At 37.7% G+C, this 12,017-nt stretch overlaps 1 protein-coding gene across 1 annotated transcript; it reads left to right on the top strand.

Moving 5' to 3' along the window:
• The first annotated feature begins 7,639 nt into the window (after positions 1 to 7,639).
• LOC149876022 (uncharacterized) lies at positions 7,640 to 11,438 on the top strand. Its single transcript, XM_090075862.1, has 4 exons — positions 7,640 to 10,275; positions 10,533 to 10,598; positions 10,860 to 10,916; positions 11,073 to 11,438. The coding sequence occupies exons 1-4, from the start codon at positions 7,722 to 7,724 to the stop codon at positions 11,390 to 11,392; spliced, it is 2,997 nt and encodes a 998-aa protein (XP_089931988.1). The 5' UTR covers positions 7,640 to 7,721; the 3' UTR covers positions 11,393 to 11,438.
• The last annotated feature ends 579 nt before the right edge of the window (positions 11,439 to 12,017 follow it).

The following is a 12,017-nucleotide window of genomic DNA, read 5'->3' as shown; positions in this document are numbered from 1 at the left end:
CTCCGCGCAAGCTTTTTCACCGCAAAAGTTGTACAGAGCCACACCGAAGGCTAAAATCGACTTTAAGGTCGAAGGTTAAAATCGACCCTAGAGCTTTGAAAACGACGTCACGAAATTTTCAAGTACATCATCGAAGAAAATTACGGCGGCCAGATGCGACTCTTAGTACTAACTCTTCTAATCTTAGTACGTTAAGCATTCCAGTCGAGAGATCAGACGTTTTTTCGTCACCTAAGAGACCGGCCGATCCGTTTGCGACGCTGCGGAAAGAAAGAAGATGGCAAACCACAGGGTTGTTACCGTAACAAACCTCCGTGAGTACCTCCATCTCGAATGGCTTTTGGGGAAACGTTCGTTTTAAACTCAAAGGGATGGTTGTTAAAGCTCACAAAAGCCTGGTTAACGATTTTCTAACGGCAGAGACCGTGTTTACAATGGATGCAGGCCGTTTGCCCGAGCCCAAAGCGCAAGACCTTTCGGAGAACTCCTCTAGGTCGATGCAACGAAACTACTAGACGCGTGCACCTAGCGGCACGTTACAACCGAAGGACGCCCCTCGTGGACACTATACGAACGCAATTTTTCATTGTCCCCAGGCTTCCAAACCGTAACCTCATCCCCCTCCAATCCTAACCCCGTAATTCTCTTACTCCTTCCCCCCCCCCCCCCCCCACCCCTACCCCTCTTAAAAAAAAAAAAAAAAAAAGATAAAGAAAAAAAGAAAAAAGTTTCCTTCTCTCTTTTTTTCTAGCTTTTAGCCGGCCCTCCGCTAGAAGGGAATAGGGAGTAACGAAGGTTTGACATCAAAGTAGCGTTTCGTATAAGATTTGCTTGGCAAAATTTGACAATTTTTATAAAAGCCAAGCACTAGTTCAAACTGGAGATAATAAAACGAAATCGAATGATCTCACTTCTCAAACCACTGAGCTGCCATTGGTCGGCAGTTTCATGTTTGGAGACTATTGAGCTGCCATTGGTCGGCTGTTTAATCGTTGCGATTGGTCGGCAGTTTTATCGTTGGAGACCATTGAGAGATATAAAAGGCACTTTTTTTTTTTTTGAGCACAACATTAAACGCTATATCGTTAGATCTTGTTATAAAGGCACCCTTAAAATGCCGAATTGAAAAAAAAAAACAAAAACAAAAACAAACAGAAAAAAAAAATGAAATCGAAACGGGCATTCTTTTAAGCATAACGTTAAAAGCTAAATCGTTAGAGGTTTTATTAAGAAGGCACCTTTAGAATGCAAAAGACAAAAACGGAAAGTTTTGCTTTCCTGGCCACAAGCGATAAAATTGTTAGTAAAACGCACTCTAGCATTCTCACGTTCCAGACGTGACCAATGTTCGAGTAATCGAACAGGTCCGCTCAACCGTGAATGAAAGCGGAACTAACACACACTACCAACTAGTCACTGTGTTGGTCTGCTGAAATTACAACAGTCCATGAAAAGTATCTCGTAGAAAAGTCCTAATTTTGGATCATGGGCGGGCTGCTCAAATGAGCACTCTGCCCAATTGAAACAAAGGAAAAAAAAAAAAAAAAAAAGAAAAAAGAAACCGAAACGGGCATTCTTTTGAGCATAACGTTAAAAGCTAAATCGTTAGATGTTTTATTAAAAAGGCACCTTTAGAATGCGATGTCCTCAAATATTTTCCTCGATATTTTAATAAGTAAACAAAAACAAAACTAAGTCTTGCAACTGGCGAAAACTTTCAATAAGCAAACAAAGCAACAACTTTCCTTTCGAGTTTTTTACATTTTAAACAAAAGACAAACAAAGAAAAAAAAAACAAACAAAAACAAAAACAAAAAAACAAAACAAAAACAAAACAGAAAAGGGAGAATGAGTGAGTCGACTGATTTCGCTCAACTGTCTTAAACGAGAAGTCATAAACGTTTGCTTGTGCCAGCAAGTTGCAAATTAAGTTGTTAATGAGCTGCACCGCAAAAACTTAACCCACAGTTTATTAAGCATATTAAGCCTTTGCTGACATGTTAAGACATTTTAAGCCTTTGCTATTATCATGAGGCTTTTTTGCTCCACGAGCCAAAAAAGTACGCTAGAGTTGTTGACAAACTGCATCGCGGTCGAAAAGTGTAATTACGCCAACACTTTTATCCGTTTAAGCATTTCGTTTTCGCACGAACAACAATTAAAGCAGCTCGTTGAGCTTAACGACGTTCGTATTTTTTTTCGAAGCCAAAACTTCGGCTATAAGTAGAGTGAAGAGGCACTTCGAAAAACAACAAAGCTGTTCGCAGTCGATAGCAACGAGCGACAACATCTCTGCGAGTCTGGCATCAAGGTAAACATTTTTTTTTACATTTTCATTTGTTAGTGCCACTTTTGTGTACATTATGTATTCAAAAATTTCTTGCTGACGCTAGATTTTTCGTTTTCAATGAACAACAGTTGCAACCTCTAGTCGTTTGCTAAAACAGCTTGCTAGGACAACCAAATCAATCATATGTTGTGAAAATTTCTTTTTGTTCAACTGACTAAGGAAGATCGAGCGAACGCTTTTTTTTTTTATAACTTGTTTGTATCATATTGCTATTAAGAAAACAGCGTTGTGTATACTAAACGTGACATAATTGGCAATTATCCGTAACTAAAAATAAGATAGAAATTACAAACTTGATACCATATTTTAATTACTCTAACAAAACTAGACGTCATCGCGTGAGAAAATAAATGTTTATGACACATAACCTATTTTTTTGTTTTTTTTTTTCTTCTCTTTTTTCCTTTTAATCTCCTTTCTTTCGTCCAAAAAGCGTTTTGATTTTTGCCTCGCCACAAGCGATGAAATCGATAAAAAAACCTGCTCGGACATTCTCAATTCTCAACAACAAAAGCAATCAAAGTTCTAGCTCTCGAGCACGTGCGCCAACAGGTTGATGAAACCGTTCAAATATGCTCGATCGCTAGAATTTAAAAAAAAAAAAAGAAGCAAACCAGAAACAAACCAAAATAAAAAAAAAACAAAAACAAAAATGGACATCTTTAGAACGCTTAAATTTTATAAAATATTTTCCTCTGCGTTTTTAACCAGCTAAACTGTCGTAAAGTTTTTTCGGTGCAGTTCATTTAAAAAACTTAGTTTTCAACTTTTAAACGTTTTAGACTTCTCGTTTAAGGCAGTCGAAAGAAATGAGTCGACTTGCTCTCTCTCTCCCTTTTCGGTTTTGTTTTTGTTTACTTGTTTTTGTTTTTTCTTCGTTTGCCTTCGTTTGCCTTTGTTTGCCTTTGTTTGCTTTTGGAAAAGTTGTCGCCATGCGAGACTTAGTTTTTTTTTGGCTCAATTTGTGATTAAGTGAAGTTCTAGTCTTGAAAGTGTGCAAAGTGTGGGCCAATCTGGTGGCTGGAGTGATGACACGTGAATGCTGGAAATTCCAGACTTTGAGCGGATTCAGCGTACATAGAAAGAAAATGTAACATTCACGTGGGTCTCTCCTAAGCTTGCCATTGGTCGGTCTGCTGGCCTTAAGTACCCCCCCCCCCCCCCTCAACGTCACGTTTGCTCAACTTTCTCGGTCTTTGGCGCCCAAAGAAAGCTCGAGGAAGGATAAAAATGGCGAGGTTTCGGTACTGCGTTTTCTGTTTTTCCTATTTGTTTTTGTTTGTTTGTTTGTTTCGTTTGTTTGTTTATTTATTTAATCGTTTTTTTGTTTGTTTCGTTCGTTTGTTTGTTTGTTTCGTTTGCTTCGTTTGTTTTGTGATGTTTTGTTTTCCCTTCTTGATGGCACAAAACAGAAGCAAACAAGACTTTCGGTTATATTCGGTTATATTCGGTTCAATAAAAGTTTGTTGGTTTCTGCACAACAACAACAACAACAACAAAAGTCCCTCTGTCCCTCAAAAGCAGTTTCTCCTCTGTCCTAAAGAAGAGCCTCTTTGTAATCGATCTTGTCTGAATGCAGCTCTCCTTTTGCCTACAGGTTTTTATTCCAACCCTTTTGTTGTTGTTAGTGCCATGTTGTTGTTATTGTTATACTCTGTAAAAGCAGTTGTTGCTGTTGTACTTGTTTGTTGTTTCTAAAGACACTGTTGTTGCTGCTGTTAGCGCTGTTAGTAATCACCCACTTGGCTTGTATTTTTGTTTCTTGTTTTTGTTTTTTGTTTTATTTATAAACACTCTCTGAGTAAGTGATGCTGTTGCTGTTGTTGTTGTTACAGTTGCAATGAGTGTTTGTTAATGTTCCCCCACTTGGCTTGTTTATAATCTATTTTATTTTATCAACACTCTCTGAGTCAGTGATGGTGTTGCTGTTGCTGTTGTCGTTATTATGCTTGCAATGGGAGTTGTTACTGTTCACCCACTTTGCTTGTTTTGTTTTTGTTTCTTTATTTTATCAACACCCTTTGAGCCAGTGATGCTGTTGCTGTTGTTGTTGTTATAGTTGCAATGAGTGTTGTTAATGTTCACCCACTTTGCTTGTGTTTTTGTTTTTGTTTATCAACACCCTTTGTGTCAGTGATGCTGTTGCTGTTGTTCTTATTACAGTTGCAATGAGTGTTTGTTAATGTTCACCAACTTGGCTTGTTTATAATCTATTTTGTTTTATCAACACTCTCTGAGTCAGTGATGCTGATGCTGTTGTTGTTATTGTGCTTGCAATAAGTGTTGTTAATGTTCACCCACTTTGCTTGTTTTGTTTGTGCTTTTGTTTTTCTTTATCAACACCCTTTGAGTCACTGATGCTGTTGCTGTTGGTGTTATTATAGTTGCAATGAGTGTTAATGTTCACCCACTTTGCTTGCTTTATTTGTTTGTTGCTTTTTTTTTTATCAACACCCTGCGAGTTAGTGATGCTGTTGCTGCTTTTGTCATTTTACTTGTATTTATAGTTGTTACTGTTCAGCCACTTTGCTTGTTTTTTAATCTGTTTTATTTTATCACCACACTCTGAGTCAGTGATGATGTTGCTGATGCTGTTGTTGTTATTTTACTTGCAATGATAGCTGTTACTGTTCAGCCACTTTGCTTGTTTTGTTTGTTTGTTTGTTTGTTTTTTTTATCAATATCCTCTGAGCAAGTGATGCTGTTGCTGTTGTTGTTGTTATAGTTGCAATGAGTGTTTGTTAATGTTCACAAACTTGGCATGTTTATAATCTATTTTATTTTATCAACACTCTCTGAGTCAGTGATGCTGATGCTGTTGTTGTTATTATGCTTGCAATAAGTGTTGTTAATGTTCACCCACTCTGCTTGTTTTGTTTGTGCCTTTGTTTTTGTTTATCAACACCCTTTGAGTCACTGATGCTGTTGCTGTTGGTGTTATTATAGTTGCAATGAGTGTTAATGTTCACCCACTTTGCTTGCTTTGTTTGTTTGTTGCTTTTTTTTTTATCAACACCCTGCGAGTTAGTGATGCTGTTGCTGCTTTTGTCATTTTACTTGTATTTATAGTTGTTACTGTTCAGCCACTTTGCTTGTTTTTTAATCTGTTTTATTTTATCACCACTCTCTGAGTCAGTGATGATGTTGCTGATGCTGTTGTTTGTTATTTTACTTGCAATGATAGCTGTTACTGTTCAGCCACTTTGCTTGTTTTGTTTGTTTGTTTGTTTGTTTTTTTTATCAATATCCTCTGAGCAAGTGATGCTGTTGCTGTTGTTGTTGTTTTAGTTGCAATGAGTGTTTGTTAATGTTCCCCCACTTGGCTTGTACTTCTGTTTTCTGTTTTGTTTTGTTTTTGTTTTTTTTGTTGTTTTTTTTCTCAACACTCTCTGAGTAAGTGATGCTGTTGCTGTAGTCGTTGTTATAGTTGCAATGAGTGTTTGTTAATGTTCACAAACTTGGCATGTTTATAATCTATTTTATTTTATCAACACTCTCTGAGTCAGAGATGCTGATGCTGTTGTTGTTATTATGCTTGCAATAAGTGTTGTTAATGTTCCCCCACTCTGCTTGTTTTGTTTGTGCCTTTGTTTTTGTTTATCAACACCCTTTGAGTCACTGATGCTGTTGCTGTTGGTGTTATTATAGTTGCAATGAGTGTTAATGTTCACCCACTTTGCTTGCTTTGTTTGTTTGTTGCTTTTTTTTTTTATCAACACCCTGCGAGTTAGTGATGCTGTTGCTGCTTTTGTCATTTTACTTGTATTTATAGTTGTTACTGTTTAGCCACTTTGCTTGTTTTTTAATCTGTTTTATTTTATCACCACTCTCTGAGTCAGTGATGATGTTGCTGATGCTGTTGTTGTTATTTTACTTGCAATGATAGCTGTTACTGTTCAGCCACTTTGCTTGTTTTTTTTTGTTTTTGTTTTGTTTGTTTGTTTGTTTGTTTTTTTATATATCCTCTGAGTTAGTGATGCTGTTGCTGATGCTGTTGTTGTTATTATGCTTTCAATGAGAGCTGTTACTGTTCACCCACTTTGTTTGTTTATAATCTGTTTTATTTTATCAACACTCTCTGAGTCAGTGATGCTGATGCTGATGCTGTTGTTGTTATTATGCTTGCAGTGAGAGTTGTTACTGTTCACCCACTTTGCTTGCTTATTGTCTATTTTATTTTGTCAACACTCTCTGAGTCAGTGATGCTGATGCTGATGCTGTTGTTGTTATTATGCTTGCAATGAGAGTTGTTACTGTTCACCCAATTTGCTTGTTTTGTTTTTTTATTTGTTTTTTTGTTTGTTTTTGTTTTGCTTGTTTTTTTTTATCAATACCCTCTGAGTCAGTGATGCTGTTGCTGTTGTTGTTGTTGTTATAGTTGCAATGAGTGTTTGTTAATGTTCCCCCACTTGGCTTGTACTTTTGTTTTCTTTTTTGTTATGTCAACACTCTCTGAGTCAGTGATGCTGATGCTGTTGTTATTATGCTTGCAATGAGAGTTGTTACTGTTGTAGTTATGTCTGTCATTTGTCCTTGTTAGCAAGTTCTATTTGCCCTCTCTTGCCTTTTTTCAACACAGTTTCTTTCTTTGAGTCATATGGTTGCGAGATCCTCTCAAACTCCATCTCTTTATTTATTTGTTTCTTTTCTTTTTCTTTTTTTTTTTCTCATTCTCCTTCTCATAATAGCAATCACTGCTGCCACCATGCATGTAATGCTAGTTGCTCTCATTCTTTTTCATTTGCTAGTGGAAACTTTGTTTCTTCTTGTTGCTCTCTTTTCTTTCTTTTTTTCTCTTTTGCAGAGGATTCGAAAAAACACAGCTCTTCCCTGCAGTTGTAAACATTCCAGGATTGGATGCAGGCAGAAGAAAAAAACTCTCACTGACTGGTTTCCTTTTTTTAGCAAAAACCGTTGCAAACAAACACCTGAACATGTCTTCTTCACAAGAAAACAACTCTGTTGTTGCTTCTTCTCCAAACTCTAAAGCAAAAAAAAAGAAAAGAAAGCAGTCACAAGAACAGAGAGACTTAAAGCTCAAAAACAAAGTCAGGGCCGCATTAGTTGCAGCGTGTGGCTCCGTAAACAGGGTTGTACCTTTCTATGGTACCAAGAAGAGGTACGCTGTTAGCTGTCCGATGCCTTTGTGCAAACATTCGTCCACAAGCATTAAAAGACACTTGACTAAAAAAGATCATTCTTGGACTTTGGATGAAGCTTCCTCTTTTACTCTGCAATGGTCAGGAAGTTTCAGCATGCTCGTCTCGAACGCAAGTCCGGCTGTCCAAAACCTTACCCCTGTTTGCAATGTTGGAAGTATTACGACCGACTGGACATACACTTGAAAGAGACTCATTTCTACGATTCCAAGATGATCAAACAAAAGATTGCAGAGGCAAAGCGATACGACAACGAGAAGCTCTATGTCCCTCAATTTATTCGACCTGCCTTCTTTGGTATTAAGCCAGTAGCTGAACAAGCGTCTGCATCAGGCTCTGCATCCTCTGCTCCTGGGCCTTCCTCCTCTTTTTCTTCTCCGGTTCTTTCCTCTGATCCTCTTTTAAGCTTGCCCTCACCAGTTGCTGGTTCGTCCGAGGCTCCTTCTGCAAACCAATGCACCTCTGTAGAAAACAAAGAGCTGAACACCGAATCCGTCCTTGACTCTGATTTCGATTCCTTAGAGCACTTGGTTTCCAGCTCCTATGTCTTGACCGAAGAAAAGAGACTCTTGTTTCAGCTGGACAAAGATGCTTTTCACTTTTATTACCAGTCAGCAGATGAGCTCTTCAGAGACTTTGAAAAGTGGCTTGTGGTAGCCAACAACAACACTTGGTCACAAGCAAAGATCTACAAAAATGCAGTTGTGGAAATATTGACTTGTTGTGACAGCACGTTGACGCTGCACCCAAACGCCCTCACCAATTCCAATGTTTTGGAGGATAGATACTTCTCCTTGCACTTTAAGAAAATTCAGCTCAATTCCAAGCTGAGTGAACTTGACCAAACAAAAGCCATGTCTTGTCACACGTTGTACAACCGCCTCGTCTCCCTTTGTCTCCTGTTTCGTTTCAGTGAAGCCAGAAACGTCTATTTCGGACTTTCTCATGAGGCCATCCGACGTTTGCGCTGCAAGGTGGATGAGTTGCGAAAAGTGCTGAGGCCCTTTCGTTCTTTGAGGAGGAGCCTTGTGAAAAGAAGAAAAAGCATCAACATCATCAATGTCAGTTTGCTGACCGAATATGGCAAGTCTGCATACGTAAGAGACTTAGTGGAATCGATTAGAAAGGCGTCTCTTCCGCTGACTAGAGACAATGCTGTGTCTCTACGAAACCATCTTCTGCTCTCTGTCACTGTAATTAACAGTTTAAGAAAATCTAACATTGCTCTTTTAAACATTAGAGACTACATGGCTGCTGAGAAGAGTGAGTGTGGATATTGCATTGTGCAAGAGCGCTACAAAACAGCATACAAGTACGGAGCCAAAAACATTCTAGTGCCGAACGACTTGAAAGTGTTGATCGATATTTATTTGCTGAGATACAGAGACCTTCTTGTCAACGACTCTCACTACATGGCTGCAGACACCAAGACTGTTTTGGAGTTGAGCGACTGCTACAGGCCCCTTTTTCCTTCGGTGAGAGCCAACAAAGACGAAGGTGTGACACTAGGTGCAACTAGAGTGCCTGTTTACCAGATGGGTTCCTCTGCTATCACCTCTAGCCTGACGTCCTGCTTCAGAAAAAGCCAAGTAAACATTCCCATGAAGCGTCTTACTCCCACTTGCATTCGCGGTTCGATAGCCACTTACTTTGCCAACAACAGCAAAGAAGATCGCGAGCGGTTTGCTACACTCTACATGAAGCACAGCAGACACACAATGGATAGCTTTTATGTGTCCCAGTGGAACGCTGCAGAGGAGTTGCGCTTTGCCCTGGGCATCGGACAGTCCTTCGGAGTCATAGAGTCTTTGACTGTTGAAAAGTCTGAGAGACCACCAAAGGAGGAGAAGGATGTGATGGACTGGCTCCGAACTAATGCAGAGGAGTACGGTTTTCATGATGTTGAGGACATTTTTGAGGAAGATTCAGACTCCGGTTCTGACTCTGAAGAATGTGCTGCTACTTTCGGTTGTACCACAGTGGTTCCATTTTCTCCAGCTGTAGAAAACAATGCTCCTTTAGAGGACAGCAACGAACATGTTGTAGATTTCTTGTGTGAACCTAGCTCAACTCCTGTTTCGTCTGTTCCTTCTGAACAAACAATCGCTGGTCCAGTTCTTGAACTATCCTCTGCTCTTGCACAACTAGTTCCTAATGAACAAGCTGTTTGTATGGATGTAGATCAGACTCTAGCTGTTCCTGTTGGCACAGCTTGTTCTCCTCTTGCATTAACATTATTTCCTGATGAACCGGATTTTATTGAACACCATGCACAACTTTCTCCAGTTTACTTTAGTGAGCAAGTGGTTGCCAAACCTGTTTCTGCTGCTCCTGCTCAACAAGTTGCTTTCAGTCCTTCAAAAGAGGTCTTTTCTGTTCTGCTGGAAACAGTGTCTAATGTTGCTTCACAGCAAGATAATCTTATGGCTGTCACACGTGTTTTCCATGCTCCTCCTGAAGCTGCTCTTCTTGAACCTGCTCTTCTTGAACCTGCTCTTCTTGAACCTGCTCATAAGCAAGTGGTTGCCAAACCTGTTCATGTTGCTCCTTCTCTGCAAGTTGTTTTTAATCCTTCAAAAGAGGTCTTTTCTGTTCCTCTGGCTCCTAATCTTGTTGCTCGTCAGCAAACGATGGCCAAACCCAGTTTGTTTCTTTCAGCTGTTCCAGTCCAACAGGCTGGTACTGTTCTTGAAAAACAGCCCTCACCTGGTGCTGTTCAATCTGTTGGTAGTCTATTTAGCCAAAGTCTTGCTTGTACATCCAGAGGTAAATTCTTTTTGATTTTTGATTTTTATGCAAATCTCAACACGCTTTCAAAAAATAAAAATGCCCAAATTAACTCCTTGCCCTATTGTTATTGTTAAAGCTGTAAAAAAAAAAAAAAAAAAGAAAAACAATAAAAAAAACAAAAAAAAAAACAAAAAAAACAACACAGAAGTGTGTATGTATTTGTTGCAGGACTAATTCTGTGATTGCTTAAATGTTTACACAAGTGAATGATACTAAAACTGATTATGTTTTAGAAGTAAAAGATCCAAGAAGAAAAAAAATCAAGTTGGAAATGCCATCTTTTACTCAAGAACACATCGGTAATGTAAAACCTAATTTATACAAACATATATAAACACAAACCTCTTCTTGCACAATTTCAGATGGTTAACTGTTAATAAAAACTAGCCATCATTGCTAAGTGCACTTTTAGAAAGTTGTGTCTACCCGATTTCTAATGATGAAGTTAGAAACATCACCGTTAGAAATCATGCACAGCTTGTTATTATCTCTAACACTTAGAAACTGTTGATGGTTTTTTTATGAATTAGAAAAATGAACATGGTTTTATTTTATTTCAGGATCAACTCAGCCAAGAACAAAGGAAAACAAAGCAGAAGTTAGCCAATGCCAATTAGGTAATCTTTCAAAAACCAGTTATTGCTATCAGTGCAAACAATAAGGTCAACAAAAAAAACAAATAAAAAAACAAAATTAATCTTGTCATGCTTCAGAACCAAATGAATATTCGATTTAATCTCTTTGTGTTATGACTTGAGTTTGTAAAATTTTAGATGAAATAGTTGAAAAGCTGAATGCTTGCCCTGGCCACAACGAATGGTTCAACACCAGAAGTTTTCCTCGATGTGCAGCTTTAGTGTTGGCATACATCTTGCAAGACGTGTTTACAGATGTAAGCTCAAGTTGCTCGTACAAAGATTACCTTGGCATCTTGGCAAATCATAGCAGTGACAAGCTCATTCATGTCTTGCAAAAGTACTCCTACCGAAGCCATATTAAAGACAAAATTAAAAACATGAAGCTAAAAATTCAAAAAGAGGGTAGTTTAGAAAAGTTTGTTCAATATGGCAATATAGTGAGACCATTTATGTAGTTTAGAAAAGTTTGTTCAGTTTGGCAATAAAGATGGGCCTTTTGTGTAGTTTGTTTTCTCTATGCTTTTGCAAATATATTTATCTGTTTCGCTAAATACATAATAAACAAGAAGTTCTGTTAAACTGTTCTCACATTTCTTATTTAAAGATAGTTCAAACTTTTTTTATCTTTAAAAAAAAAAAAAGTCGTTTTGTTATTCTGTTAACACTTTTAATAGAGTTGCATTTAGAATTACTTCTGATGTTTTTAAGAGTTTGTTAAAAAGCAAATTAATATTTTCTGTGATGTTAAACTGCATAAGTGAAATTTAAAAAAGGAAAACTGCTCCAACCATTTTTCGGAAAAAGAAATCAAAAAGTTCCTTATTTTAAAAGATCTAGACATCCATTTCTTCTTCAGCAAAATAGCGAGGCTTTTTTTATGAACTCTTACTCTCTATTTTTTCATATATTTACACAAAGGATTTTATTAAGTTCAATGTAAACATACATAGAAGTATATTATGTTTTTTTTTTGTTTGTTTTTTTTTTATGGTGTCTAACTTTTGTTTCACTTCTATTTTATTTTACGTTTATCTTGTATTTTATCATGCCTTATTGGTTTTTGCGTTTTGTGATGTCAAG

Source organism: Hydra viridissima, unplaced genomic scaffold, assembly GCF_058129835.1.
Source record: "Hydra viridissima isolate aposymbiotic clone 2 unplaced genomic scaffold, HvirCarnegie_v1 scaffold_55, whole genome shotgun sequence".
Lineage (NCBI taxonomy): Eukaryota > Metazoa > Cnidaria > Hydrozoa > Anthoathecata > Hydridae > Hydra > Hydra viridissima.
Note: the sequence above shows the minus strand (reverse complement) of the source record. Positions and strands in the feature narration are given on the sequence as shown.